The sequence below is a fragment of the Sminthopsis crassicaudata genome, chromosome 1 (assembly GCF_048593235.1).
Source record: "Sminthopsis crassicaudata isolate SCR6 chromosome 1, ASM4859323v1, whole genome shotgun sequence".
In the NCBI taxonomy this organism is placed as follows: Eukaryota; Metazoa; Chordata; class Mammalia; order Dasyuromorphia; family Dasyuridae; genus Sminthopsis; species Sminthopsis crassicaudata.
The window spans coordinates 152,711,595-152,727,704 of record NC_133617.1 but is presented as its reverse complement, the minus strand read 5'-3'; the positions used below and the strand labels follow the sequence as shown (position 1 = coordinate 152,727,704).

At 32.8% G+C, this 16,110-nt stretch overlaps 1 protein-coding gene across 3 annotated transcripts in view; it reads right to left on the bottom strand.

Moving 5' to 3' along the window:
* Positions 1–16,110, bottom strand: part of PIP4P2 (phosphatidylinositol-4,5-bisphosphate 4-phosphatase 2) — a 76,243-nt gene that overhangs the window by 16,556 nt on the left and 43,577 nt on the right. For 2 of the 3 annotated variants that reach the window (XM_074269773.1, XM_074269762.1), the window contains exons 5-6: positions 14,764–14,808; positions 6,910–6,962 (exon numbers count right to left, since the gene is read on the bottom strand). In XM_074269773.1, the coding sequence (XP_074125874.1) occupies positions 6,910–6,962; positions 14,764–14,808 (98 nt within the window). The remainder of the gene's footprint in view (positions 1–6,909; positions 6,963–14,763; positions 14,809–16,110) is intronic. The other variant, XM_074269779.1, reaches the window with a different exon arrangement.

Here is a 16,110-nt window from a genome sequence, read left to right as displayed (position 1 = left end):
CAAAAGAATTATGAAAATGAAAGGATGAATTGACCAACGATGAAGAAGAAATTAACATGATTATTAGAAAATATTTTGTTCATTTATGTAATGTTCTTCTCTAAAAATGCAATTGTCTCTGAGAGCAGGTTTTTTGGGGGGCTTCTAGGAGCAGGCCTTCGTTTCAGTTCAGTGTAATAATCACCTCAAATGCAGCAAGGAAAAGTCCAAATCCTTTATTGTTTCTTTCCTTTACTTGGGGCTTGGCTAGCTTTTCTGGAGGCCTTCTGTTGCTTTCAGTGTTCTCCACAGGACAGCCTGCCACCACTTCTCTGTCTGCCTCAGTTCTACCTGACTTTGTTCTCTGGATTGTGAATCTCCTTGACTGAATCCTGGCTGGTGAATCTCCCAAAGTGTATCCTGGTTCAGGCTCCTAACTTATATATGCTCTCTTAAAGGTGTGAATCTTGTGGAACTCTAATAAGTATTAAGTACATTATTGAATTAGAGAATTGTAAAGCACCATGCTAAATTAGATAATTATTGTCTCTTATCAATTCTACTGACTTAGCACCTTGTAAGAATTCTAACACATTTATATACCAATAAACTTGCCAATCTAAATGAAATGAATATCTACAATTCATTATCAGATCAACAAAGAAACAAAATACTTAAATAACCCCATCTTAGAAATAGAGATTGAACAAGCCATCAGTGAACTCCAAAGAAAAATCCCCAATACCAAATAAATTCACAAGTGAATGTGACCAATTATTTAAAGAACAATTAATCCTGATACTGCATAAACTATTTGAGAAAATAGGCAAAGGAGTCCCACCAAATTCCTTTTAGAACACCAATATGATGCTGATACTCAAACTAGGAAGAACCCAAACAGAAAAAAAGTATAAATGACTCTTCTTAATGATACTGATGCAAAAAAATTTTAAGTACTAGCAAAGAAATTAAAGCAATATATTGCAAGGATAAGCCACTATAACCACATGGGATTTATATAAGGAATGCAGGGCTAGTCAGTATTAGAAAACTCTGATTATAATTGACCTCATCAATAAACAGAAATGTGATTATCTCAACAAATGTAGAAAAAGCTCTTGGAAAAAATACAGCATTCATTCCTATTAAAAATACTAGAGAGCATAGGAATAAATGGAGTTTACCTTAAAATGGTAAGCAATATTTATCTAAAATCACCAGCAAGCATTATCTTATAATAGCAATAAGCTAAAACTGCCTTCCCAATACAATTTAGGGGTGCAGCAAGAGATACCTATTATTACCTCTATAATATTAATGTTAGGTATAGCAATAAGACAAAAAAAGAAAGCAATTAGAATAGACAATAAACTCGACTCTCTTTGCAGATGATATGATGGTATACTTAGAAAATCCTAGAATATCAACTAAAAACTACTTGAAATTAAGAACTTTAGCAAAGTTAGAAAATACAAAATAAACCCACATAAATTATCAGCATTTCTATGTGTTATCAACAAAGTCCAGCAGCAAGAAATAAATTCCATTTAAAATAACTATAAACAATATAAAATACTTGGGTACACACCTGCCAAGACAAACCCAGGAACTATATGAAGACTATAGACACATTTCACACAAATAATTAGCTCTAAACAATTTGAACAATATGATTGCTAGGTTTAGTCAAGACAATAAAAATAACTTCTACCTAAATCTATTTAGTGCCATGGCAAACTATCAAAAATTATTCCCCAGAGCTAAAAAAAAATTAATTCATTTGGAGGAAGAAAAGCTCAAGGATATCAAGGAAATCAATGGAAAAAAAAAATTAAAATGGTCTAGTTTACATTTCAAATTGTACTATAAAGTGGTAATTATCAAAATTATCTGGTACTGGCTAAGAAAAAGAGTGGTGGATCATTGGAACAGATTATGTACAAATTACATTACAGTAAATGACCATAATAATCTAATATATGATAATCCAAAGATCCAAACTTTTAGAACAAAAATTTGACAAAAACTTCTGGGAAAATTAGAAAACAGCATGCCAGAAACTAGGCATAGACCAATATATCACTGTGTACCTCAAAATAAAGTCAAAATGGGTACATGATTTACACATACAAGGTGATACCATAAGCAAAAAAGAGAGGTTGGAATAGTTTATCTGTCATATGTATGGATAAGGAAAAAAAATTTAGGACCAGAGAACATATAGAGAGTATTAGAAAATATAAAATAGATAACTTTGATTATGTAAAATTTTTAATATTTTGTATAAACAACCAATGTAACCAAAATTATAAAGAAAGCAAAAAACTAGGGAAAATATTTGCAACAAGTATCTCTTGTGAAGGCTTTATTTTTCAAATATATAGATAACTGAGTTAAGTCTATAAAAATACAATTCATTTTTCAATTGATAAAATGTCAAAGGATATGAACAGGTTTTCAGACAAATCAAAGCTGTCTATTTTCATATAAAAATGTTCTAAATCACCACTGATTAGAGAAAAGTAAATTAAAACAACTCTGAGGTACCATCTCACACTTATTAGAGAGGCAAATATGACAAAAAAAGATAAATTTTGGAAAGAATATGAGAAAAATGGGACACTAATGCACTGTTAGTGGAATTGTGAATAGATCCAAGGATTCTAGAAAACAAATTCTAGAGAACTCTAAACAGCAAATTTCCCAAAAGGCAATAAAACTTCATGCTTCTTGATCTAATAATACCATTGCAGAGTCTATATCCTAAAGACATCCCAAAAAGAGAAAAGTGTCTGTTGGTACAAAAATATTTATGGCAACTCTTTTTGTGGTGGCTAAGAATTGGACATCAAAAGGATGCTTATCAGCTAGGGAGTGGCTAAACATGCTGTGGTATATGATTGTAATGGAATAGTATGCTGTGGTATATGATTGTAATGGAATATTATTGTGCTCTAAGAAATGACAAGCAGGATGATTTCAGAAAAAAAACTGAAAAGCCTTACATGAACTGATTCATATTGAAGTGAACAGAACTAGGAGAACGTTGTGCACAGTAACAGCAATACTGTTCAGTGAAGAACTGTGGATAACTTACCTATTATTCCCAGCAATACAATGTATGATCCAAGACAATCTCAAAGGACAAAAGATGAAGTGCAGTATACTCCTCCAGAAAAAGAACTGATAATTGTCTGAATGCAGACATACACAAGCTATTTTTCACTTTCATTTTTTTTCTTCTATTCAAGTTTCATTATACAAAATGACTAATATGGAAATGTTTTACATAATTGCATATGTATAACATATATTTGATTGCTTACTATCTCAAGAAGGGGGAAGAAGGCAGGGATGAAGAGAGGGACAGAGTGTGAACTCAAATTTTTAAATGAATATGTTTAAATATTGGAAAAAATGGAAAAGGCATTTTAAATTATTCTAGTCTGAAACCTTTGGATAAATTTGCAAGAGAAATCCTTATCAGTCTTTATGAGGTTCTGAAATGATGTTCTGCTCTCTTTTCTCTTAAGTCACCCTGGAAACAGGTCTCCTTTGAAGCATTAGGATTTGTGATCCATTGAGGGCAAGACCAGGGGACCTTTCAGTGATCTAAGAGGAGTAGACTTTTTACCAGTACACTTAAGGGATAAAGATGATCCATCAAAGAAAAGAAATTTTAATCACTTAATTACTTTAAGTCACTTATGAAGAGCTGCCAGGAAGGATTCATGAAGGGATGTCATAGAGGAATTGAGTGGTTTTAAAAAAAGTGATTCTCCAAGGACATCACCAAAAGATTAAGTAATTATTTTTCTGTTCAATGAAGAAAAATGTTAACCATCACCTTTTAAATATATAATGATATTTTATCATATTGTGAAATTGCCTTGTATTGTGCTAAATTCAAGGGCATAGGGGCACTCAGACAGTTTGAATATTTCTCCTTCTAATTTAGAAATTCTTGGATTCTGACTACAGTAAAGAGAATACTGTTATACTTTTTTTCCCAATACTTCTAATTTTCTATCATATAATGTGATATTGTAAACTGAATGCTCCTTTTTTTTTGTAACACTGTGTTAGGCATTATAGGGATTTTGAAAAGCATGGAGATAATTGTGTTCCTCTGGGATCCTGAAAATAATTTCACTGTTTTCTATTTGGTTTTGAAAAAAAAAGATGATTCTGATAAAAAAAATTATCTTATTTTCTATATACTGTTTTATTCTAATATTTTAAAAGATCACTAGAAAAATATTCATCCAGAAATGAATAATCATATGAGATGAAAAAAAATCTTACTCAAATTAAGAACACAAGTCTATTCTCACATGTTTAGCATGTGATTAGAATGCCATAAACATTCTTTTTTGAAATGGTGCCAAACATTTAAGCAATTTCATTCCACTAGAATTTCTCTGCAAGGAACAATAATACCCAAGTTTCTCTGAGTTCTTTTCATTAACATATTGGTTTGTAATTACAATTTAAACATTAATGGGCTAGTCAAAGCTTATTAACGATTTTTTAAAACAACTGGTAAAATAATGATATCTTTAAGAAATAATCAAAAATCCTGCCAACATACTGTTGTAGGGGGGAAAAGAAATGGCTTTATGAATATGTATGTATGTATATGGAGGGGAGAGAAAAACTTCTTAACTCTAAAAATATATTTGACAGGCAGACTGTAAGAATGGCATGAGGATTAGAACTGAGTACAATGGATGATAATTGTAGAGAGGCAAATCTCAGATAGGTATGAGGGGAAAGAAAACATTGAGAGCCATCCAAAAGTGGAAGTGGAGAATTCCCTCTAATTGGAGATCTTGAAGAGGAGGTTGTATGACTTATTGCTGAGAATGTTGGAGAATCCTATTCATCTATTAAGGGTATTAGATGAAAATGTTGATATTATTTCTCACTCTAAGATCCTGTAATTTTATAGTGAGCCTTTGAATGTTATCTGAAACATTTTTCACTATGATAAATTACCCAATCATCGTCTGAGAACCAAATGGAAGATTAGGGGCCACTGGTGAAAGCCTCTTATTTTAGAGAAGAGAAAATTGCAATCTAATGAATGAATGATTAACAAACTTACATGCCCAATGCTGAAGGAAGCTAGAATAAAGAGAATTCATCTCCTCATCCAATAAACATTAGGAATCAAATAAAGGCAACAAAGTTTTGAGGACAACGTATTTGATTTACATGTATGTAATAGATTCACAGATATAGTCTGCTAAATCCAAATTACTTCACATTACACTAATATGCTGTGTATAATCATCTCTTATTTTCTTATAGTAAACTTGACCTCTTACATACAGATAAGCCAAACTAGAATATTTGAGTAGTAAGGTAAATAATCTTTTAAGGGAGAAGGAATAGAAAAAGGAAAGTAGAGATATGAAGACTGTACTTTGTGGAATAGCCATATTTTTATATAAGATGTTCATAGGACTATCTACTCAAAACTGGAAATGACTTTCAAAGACACATTTTCTAATTCCTTAATCTTATAGGTGATGAAATTGAATCCAACAAGGGTTAGATGACTAGCTCAAATCATACAGATAATGACAAAGTCAGGATATAAACTCAGATATTCTGACTTCAAGTCCAGAGTTAGAGTTAGGAAGACTCAAATTCAAATCCAAACTCTGATATTTATTAGCTTATGTGACCTTGGACAGATCACTTAAGCTGTTTTCTACAGGTATTCAAACTATAAAGTGGGGATAATAATAGCACCTATCTCCCTGAGTCTCTGAGAGGATTAATTGAGACAATATTTGTTTTATTACTATTATTGTAGTGGCAGTAGTGGTGTTTCTTAGAGAAAGCACTATCATTCACTGAAGTCTAGGAAAGCAAAGAATTGGTAAGGGATGGGAACATACTAACAATCTATACTTATCTGAAGGGATTTCACATGGCAAGGAGATTACTTTTTTTTTTTTCTTGGTTCCAAAGGGTAGAACCATTCAAAATGGGTAGAAGTTGGGTATAATCCTATGTATGTAAATAAAAGAAAATGTTTTCACCAATTAGAGCTGTCTGAAAGTAAAATGGAATATCTCTTAAAGGTAGTGAATTCCTCATCACAAGAGACTTTCCAATGAATATCTTCCTATCTTATTTCTTATTCTAAGATTCACTTATTTCCTTCAAAATTCTGCTCAAGTGATCCCTATAACACAAAATCTTTCTGGATCCTTTTATCCACCAGTACCCTCCTTCCGCAAACATACTTTGCATTTCTTTCTATATACTTACGTGTTCAAAAGTTGTCTACTTTGGTAGAATGTAAGCAGTTTGAGAGGTTATTTTTGTTTTTGTACTTTCTACTTTTAGTACACAGTAGGCACTTAATAAAGGCTAGTTGCTTGCTTATTTGATATCCATTCCTCCCGTATGACAGTTGATAATTTTACAAGAAAAAGTAGCTGCAAGTTTAACATTAATACACGATCTATATAAGGTCTATATCTCAAAAGGGCAATATAAATATGGAAGGGACAGAAATAGTACACTATAGAATACTTCATAAAATAGCTTTGCTCACCTCCTAATCTAACTACATTTCAGGATAAATCCTGCCTTATTTCAAAATACGGCTTGTATCCAAAACCACTTTAAAAGTCACAACTAAGTTACTGTAGATTATTTAAATCCTTTTTCCCTCACTGAAACTGATTACACCCTGAGACTGATAATCAAACCAAATCACTTAAAATTCACACCAGAATACATTATTTAAGCTTAATATTGTATTCCTGAAATTTTTCTAGGTTGAAAAAGCACTGGAAACATCCTCCCATCTGTCTGTAATGAGTACTTCTCTAAAATGACAATTCTATGCTTTTCCAAATTCTCTGAAGCACTTCATTTCTCATTGTCTTCCACTGGTTAAGAACTTACATTTTTTTGCAGTGTGGGCATTTTGCTAGAGTGTTGAACCTCAGTTCCATCCACTGTAAAACAAAGAAAAAAAAATGAGAGGAAAACAGTTGGAAAAAAAAATCAGACCTGAGAAAATACATTACAATATCACCAAGGAACACTGCAAAAACATTTTCCTTCTCATGCTTTCTTAGGGTCTGCCTACCCTAACTCTCTGCTTATTCCTTAAATGGAATAGTTTTGGCATTTTCCCCATGATACAGTTCCCATGAATTTCTTTAGGCTCTTTGACGTAATCCAGGTTCATTTTTACAATCTAGGTTGAATACAAGGCCATAATTTAGGTCATTTCTTTCAGTTTTAGGATTGTGGGCTGGGATTTATTTCCTGTGGGACTATCCTAAACAACAAACCCTTGTACCTAATGAATCCTGAAGACTCTTTTCCCTTATTTTCTCTGCTGCTTCTCCTATGTATTCTTTCCTAAACTTTATTGTTAATATTTTGGACAGGCAAATCTGTGCTGCAGATGAATTTATGAAGGCATGAAGAAAAATAAGCAACAAAAGTCAAATTTATGTGTAAGAGGAAGTCATATTTGGCAAGATATTTGAGAGGAAGCCAGGACTCTGGTTTTAGCCTAGTGCAACTTTTAATGATGTCAACCAAGAGAAACTACATTCCTATTTCAGGTTCAGATAAATCAGAAATTGGGATCTGCTACTTATCTCCCAAGGATGGCATTTAAATCCCTACATGGTTTGTATTAATTAGTAATTTATGGGCCTTAGAGAGAAGATAACTTGATTTAAAATATTAATTTGTATTATCATATCCCCTATGATATTTAACCACCATTCCCATTTTCTATTGTATCTTCCACTGAAGAGTTAGTTTCATTTACTTTCATAAGGGAAAATTTAAAATAGATTAGAGTTCTCCTAAGAAACTATTTAAATAATTCTTTTTATTTTGACCCAAAATTTTTTATATCTTAAAAAAAAAAAAACAACTTTGGAATTCTCATTTTCTCTGATGTTACAAAGTTATACAATTCAAATGTTTACACAATAGGGTATGTAACTAAAAATGCCTTTTACTGGACAATTGTTATTTCTTGGAGAGGAGCTTTAGAAATAGAAACAACCTGTCTTCATTGGCCCAGCTTCTTTTTTTCTCTTTCAAAGAATTAGTTAGTTAACCCTCAAATGTACTTTTTTCCTTGGTCACAAAAGTAAACCAATTACTAAAAAATTTTGTACCTTCAATTCACCAAAAAAAGGATTCACTTCAATAGGCTACAATGTCAAGTCAATCTTCATGTTTGTAATGTTCTACTCCTATAAAAAGCTATAATAAAATTTGTTTTATCATGCTTATATTACAGAAATAGTTTTACTGATACTATATCACAAATCTGCTAGATAAACTAATTAATTAATAAACACTTTTTAAGCCCTTGCTATGTCAGGAGCTTTGCTAAATTCTAGGGATACAAAGTCAAAAGCATAATCTGTGCCCACAATAAGTTTACAATCTAGCTGGAAGAAATAGTATATTTGTGTGTGTATGTGTATGTATATACAATGTATGTATGCATGTATTTGTAGGTAGATCCAACGTTATATGGGAAAAGGGATGACATCAACATCTGAGGAAATGGTGGTATGTGACTGAACTTGGAAGGAAATTGGGGATTATAGAATATAGAGGTAAGGAGGAAAGGCATTCTAGATATTGGGTACATCAGAGTAAGGATATGGGATATACAGTGTTATGTATGAGGATAAGAAGGTTAGTGTGAGTGGACAGCATATGTGTGAACGGTGTGTGTGTGTGTGTGTGTGTGTGAAGTAACAGTGGAAGTAGAATGTAGTGGGTCATGAAAGGCTTTAAACGCAAATGAGGGAACTTTTATCTGCAGAGTAATAGGGAGCCACTGTGGTTCATCAAATAGGGGAGTGACATGCAATTCAGGAAATATAATTTGACAGCTATGAATTGCAGAATGAAACAAGAAAAAATGAGGCAAGGACACCTCTTGATAGGCCATATCTCAGGTAATATGAAGACCTCAACTGTATGAATAGAGAGAAGGATGCAGATGGCACAGATGTTATAAAGGTAGAAATGAAAATATTTAGCAACTGACTAGAAAAGGTAAGATTGAGGAGTAAAAAATGATACTAAGATTATAAAACTAGGTAAATGGAAGGGCAGTGATATCCTCAAGACTAATAGGGAAATTCAGAAGGGATGAGTTTTGGGAAAAGTATAAGAAGGCCTGTTTTAAATGTAATGGGTTTGAGATATTTTACAAAAAGATTTTTTTCTGCATCCCCTGTACTTAGCATAGTGACTGGAACAGTGTAAATGCTTAATAAATATTTGCAATCTGATTGGTAAAATGTACAACTGGCAGTTCACATAGGACTAGAATTCAGGAAAGAGAATAGGGGTGTGTTTGTGTTTGTGTGTATCTGGAAATCAGCACGGAGATAATAAAACTCATGTGAGCTAATGGGAATACAAAAGGAGAGAATAAAACAAAGAAGAGAAGAGAAATGATGGCAGAACTCTGGTTTATAGACACATTTAGAAGGCATGATATGGTTGATGATCCAGCAAAGGAGGCTGACAAGTAACACTCAGAGTTATGAGAAGAAGATGATCAACAGTCTCAAAAGCTGAAGACAAGTTAAGGATAAAGACTGACTTTAAAAAAACCCAAACTTAAGAAATAATGCATTGAGAACAGTTTTAATTGAGTGATGAAGTTGGAAACCAAATTGCAAAGGATTAAGAAATGAAAGGCCAAAAAGTAGGAATAAGGGATAGATAGCTTTTGCTATGTTATCTGTCAGATTGACTGATTTTTCTTTGTTTGATATGGCAATTTTATCTTCCTGAATTTGGAATGTTACAGTTCCCACTTTACAGGTCCTGAACTTAGATATTCCTTATCTAAAAATTTTTAAATGGCCTAATAGATCAATCATGGGGGCCACAAATAAAAAAAAAAAAATCTAAATTCTACATTTGACATAGTTATGCTAATATGGAAGATTAATGTGGAAAAAATTAACTGGCATTTGGAAAGATAACTGGAAAGGATCCAGGCTCACATCGCACCTCACATGCTTACTAATTGAATATGTTTGTCTAATACAAACAAACATCTTTCCTCATCTTTGAGATGAACTAGATGACTGAACTAGATGAACTCTAAGCACTTTCAAGTCTAAATCTAGAATCCAATCAACTCAAGTTTCAATTTTCTTTCTTTTTTTAAGAAAAAGGATTATAACTCATCTCTTTTTTTAAGTGATAAAATTGAGACTCAAATATTATGAAACTTGCAAAAGTTACACAATTTGGTAGTGGCAGGTTATGGAGTCTATGAATGTTTTCATATTAAAGTCTTAATCTACATCTGGCATCATTTTTAAAACACATAGGACCACCTCTATATCACCATGTGACACTGGATTTCTCATTCTTTTTTTTATTCATTTTTCCAAATTATCCCCTCCCTCCACTCCCTCCCCCCGATGACAGGTAATCCCATACATTTTACATGTGTTACAATATAACCTAGATACAATACATGTGTGTAAATACCATTTTCTTGTTGCACATTAATTATTAGCTTCCGAAGGTATAAGTAACCTGGGTAGATAGACAGTAGTGCTAACAATTTACATTCACTTCCCAGTGTTCCTTCTCTGGGTGTAGTTATTTCTGTCCATCATTGATCAACTGGAAGTGAGTTGGATCTTCTTTATGTTGAAGATTTCCACTTCCATCAGAATACATCCTCATACAGTATTGTTGTTGAAGTGTATAGTGATCTTCTGGTTCTGCTCATTTCACTCAGCAACAGTTGATTTAAGTCTCTCCAAGCCTCTCTGTATTCCTCCTGCTGGTCATTTCTTACAGAACAACAGTATTCCATAACCTTCATATACCACAATTTACCCAACCAATCTCCAACTGATGGACATTCATTCATCTTCCAGTTTCTAGCTACAACAAAAAGAGCTGCCACAAATATTTTGGCACATATAGGTCTCTTTCCACTCTTTAGTATTTCTTTGGGATATAATCCCAGTAGTAGCGCTGCTGGGTCAAAGGGTATGCACAGTTTGATAACTTTTTGGGCATAGTTTCAAATTGCTCTCCAGAATGGCTGGATTCTTTCACAACTCCACCAACAATGTATCAGTGTCCCAGTTTTCCCACATCCCCTCCAACATTCATCATTATTTGTTCCTGTCATCTTAGCCATGGATTTCTCATTCTTTAGGAGAAATTTCATCCCTTGCCATCCTTTCCAGTCAATCAGTCAACTTTCATTCATTAAGCACTGGTTGTCCTCCATACCTAGATTACACTTTTTCCTCATCTCTGCCTCAGAATTCCTTTCTTTTAAGATTCAGCTCGAGTACTGTCTTTAGCATGAAACTTTTTCTTACTCCTTCACCCCACCCCCCCACAACTACTCTGCTTCCCAAATAATCTTGTATTGAACTACTTTATATGCATTTGTTATTTATTCACTTTATGCTGTTTATACTTGTATATGTACTTGTCTCCATTCTAACGTAGGCTAATTAATAGTACAGACTGTTTCATTCTTTGTACTTGAATTCCTAGCATCTGACATGGTGTCTGGCACATGGTAGTCCCTTTATAAATATTTAGTAATTGATTGATCAATTGATATTATGTAATAGGCACAGCTCTAAGCCCCAGAGATGCAAAGAAGGGCAAAGACAACATACCCATAAAGACAATATACCCCACAAAGATCATCCTTTCTCATGGGGAGTCAACATGTAAATAATGAGGTAAAGAGAAAATACATACAGAGCAGATGAAGACAATTACAAAGGGGAAGTCACTAGCAGCTCCAAGCCAGGAAATGAGTTGGACCTTGAAGGAAGCTAGGAAAAACTAGGAGGTAGAGATGAGGAAGCTATCAGTGCTGGATGCTCTCCTCTCCCCACCCCTCCAATCTAATCTCTCATGCCCTCAAATATACCAGGATAGAGGAAGAAATCACCTTCTTTTAGCCTTCATCACTCAGCAACTTCTCTTCTTTTGAGGTTCATTCCTTTAATCTATATCATTATACCCAGATCCTTGTTACTACTGAGCTCTAGGAATCGCTGAGAAAAATTTCAGTCTCTTGTTCAGTTGCTTCCTTGATTCGCCCAAAGACTTCAGTACTTCACTCCATCTTTTTCCACTATAATCCATCTCCTCTCTCTTGGAGGTTTTAATATCCACAATGATGTATCTTCAAACACTATATCATCCAGTTTTATAAACCCCTCCTCTCCTATGACCAGGAATAAATCCTAAATCTCTCCTTATAGATGAATAACTATATTTTTGTTGAGTAAGAATGAGAAATTGGAGAGTGCAGAAAAGAGAGGAGGCAGATGATAAAATAAAATCAAACATATAAGTGAACAATAGGAAGTTAATTCCTGTAATCTTTCAGCAAAAAAAAAATATACATACATATATATATATATATATGTATATATATATATATATATATATATATATATATATATATATATATATATATATATATATACACATATATATAGGAATAAAAGAAAGGAGTGAAAGAGGGGATGTGAAAGTCGAAGTCTCCACCCAATGAGAGAAGACATCCCACTAAAAAACACTCCCATGGGCTAAAAGGTATATTCTTAATGGGAGAAGGAATCTTATGATGAATTTAACATGAGAAGTTTGGTGTATAGAGAGATCACTTCATCTGAGAGAGTGTTTGTCTCCACAGACAACACCCTACTTCAGAAGAACGGGACAGAACTCTTGGAGACAAAACCAGCACCAAGAAAGGGAGGAAAATATGGTTAAAAGAGGAAATCTTATATCAAAGTAAAAAGATAAAGAAAAAGGAAAGGGTGTGGCAAGGGAAAGTATTCAAAAAATGATTGCGGAAACCAGAAGTTTCTACTATGGGGCAATGTCTCTATCCCAATTGTTTTCCTTATTAATTGATATTTCTAAAAATTTGCTATTCTTTTTGCTACTCTGCTATCTTCTCAAAATATTTTTATAAGTTTATAGACCTCAAATTAAGAACTCATTTTCTAAATAATCCAGTATCATAAAGGATATAGAAGTAGCTGCAAGGAAACTACAAAAAGAAGAAAAAAACTTATGGTTCTTATGGACTTATGTAAATGCCCTATCAAATTTTTTTTTTTTTGAGGCAATTGGGGTTAAGGGTCACATAGCCAGGAAGTGTTAAGTGAGACCAGATTTGAACTCGGGTAGTCCTATCAAACTTTTAAAGAAAAATAAATACCTATACTAAACAAATTGTATTCAAATATTGAGAAAGCTCTTTACCAGCCTTAAGAAAAAATTAATACCAATACTTAAGCTTGAAAAGAAAAAAATACAGAAAATCTATAGACCACTATCATTCAAGAATGTCAATTCAAAAAAATTTCAATGAAATCAAACAGATTAGAGGCTTTACCCCAATGAAATAATTTATTTTGACCAAGCTCAGTTTATATCAGAGTTGTAAAGATTATTCAACTTTAAGATATATAATGAGTCTTATAACAAAAACATCCAAAACCACTTGTGCCAGATCTCTAATAATAAGAGAAATGCAAATCAAAACAAGCCTGAGGTTTCACCTCATACTCAGCAAATTGATAAAGATAAGAAAATGGAGTCTATTAATAGGAAATGGGAAAGGAGAGTTGTAGAAAATAGATACACTAAAGCATTGTTCATGTGGCTGTGGATTACTATAAGGTTTTTTTTGTTTGTTTGTTTGTTTGTTTTCCTGAGGCTGGGGTTAAGTAACCTGCCAGGGTTACACAGCTAATAAGCGTTAAGTGTCTGAGACCAAATTTGAACTTGGGTCCTCCTGAATTCAAGGCTGGTGCTCTATCCACTGCGCCACCTAGTTGCCCCCTACTATAACTGTTTTAGAAGGCATTTTAAAGTTAGTTATTCAAATAAAATGGCTAAATATCTCTATCCATTAACTCAGAGATTTCACTGCTAAATAAAAAACAAACAAAAACAAACCCCAAGAAATTAGTGACAAAAAGAAAAGCTCCACACAGACCAAAATATTTATAGCAGTAATTTTTATAGTAGCAAAGAACTAGAGACAAACTACATAAATGTCCACTGACTGGGGAATGACTAAAGATATTACACTAAGTAATGAAAATAAAGAAATATTATTGTACTATAGGAAATGATGAACATGATGAATACAGAGAAACAAGAAAAGACAGATTAACAGATGCAAAGTAAGTAGAACCAAGAAAATAGTATACATGATAACTAATTTTATTATATAAATGTAATGGAAATCGAAAGAACAAAAAAGTTTTTTAAAAATCAGTTATAAATTTATAAAGGATAATATAAATCCCAAAGAAGAGATATGTGAAGATCCCTCATGCAATTCTTTTGAAATTCTACAGGTGTGAATCATTATATATAATTCCCAGATTTTTTTTTTTTTATATATATTGAGGGTTGACTGAATCTTTTTCCTTCTTCCTCTTATTTTTAAAAATTCTTTATTCTAAAGCATGGTTCTCTGAAAGGAAGAGTGAGGGAATTACAAGGAGAAATCTAAGTAATATTTTAAAAATACCCCCAAAATATTCATAATCTGCTATAAATCTTTTTTAAGAGAAGAAAAAGAACATAGGACTTGTGAAGTCAGGAGAGTATATTTCAAAGCATAGCTCTGAGACTAAATATATGACCATAAACAAGTCATATTATATCTCTATGTCTTGGTTTCCTAATCTGTAAAATGGAAGGAATGCTACATGCACCACCTACCTCACAGGGTTGTTGTGAAGAGAGCACTTTGTAAACCTTAAAGAACTATAGAAATGTGAGTTGTTAATACAGAACAAAAACAAAAGCTGGGGTGCTTTGAAGTACACCATTCAGACATTTTACACAAATGAGAATCTATCATATGCTATTGTAGTTATAGAAAGAAATGGGTACTTGTATATATTTGTCATGGCTACAGCAATTTCTATTCCGAAAAAATTCAGGCCATCCTCTTGTTGGGAATATCTTCCTTTTCCTATCTCCTCAAATTTTTAGCAATTCTACCATTTGAGAAGGTCCAGGTCAACACACAAGCCAGAGGAATTTGATTCTTTCTCTTAAATTTAAAGGCACTTAGTTTACCCCACTTTATAATAGGATCTCATCAACTCTCTGCCTTTATTATATTGTTCATTTAGTTACATTAATGTTAAAAAAAAAAAAAGTGGGAGAAGTTATATGGATTTTAATTTACTTGTGCTAATACTATTTATACTTTTATTTTGGCTACCAAAAGGTGGCAAATTGCCAGTCAATAGAATTACCTCTTGTATATCAGGCAGAATAGAAAAAAATATTGTATGAAGAACCAGAAGATCGAGGTTAATAATATCTCTGATCTCTAGCTTTCTAATCTTAGCCAATAAATTAAATCATTCAATCCTGCATACTTAATATAAAATTAGAAGTTGGATTAGGTGTAGGGAAGGTCCTATGATTTTAAAGTTCATTAATGTCCCCAAGATGGTGAAGTTCTAAGATAGTTCAAAGAATCTTGTTTTCAATGGCAATTAGCACACTTCGATGTCCAATAAAGATGTGCCAAATGAACGATTGTAATGCACTTGGCTAACAGTTTCTAGAGCATTGTGAGTTAAATGCAAATGGCAACTGTGTTAAAACTATGTTTTAACTTTTATTTTTAAAAATATAGTAGATGTTTACAATTATCCACAATTTTCTTACTGAGCTAATTTTTTATATAAATTCAGTTCACAATTCCTCCAAAAATCTCTCATTTTGTGTGCTTGGAGCTCTCTTGCTTTTTTTTTTTTTTTTTTAATTAGAGATTAACTATTATTTTGGCACACTTTTATTTATAGTATTACAAATGAAATTTGTTTTTAAAAATATAGATGGAACTTGCTGACTTCCAATATCGTTCTAACATGCCAGAAACTTTTTACTTTGGAGACCCATTGCAGATATGAGTCAGTCAGTAAAGAAGCATTTAGTAAGCACATGCTATGTGCCAGGCACTCTCCTGGGGATACAAAGACAGACAAAACCAGTACCATCCCTAAATGAATTTATATTCCAATATCAGACATAAATTTAAATACATAG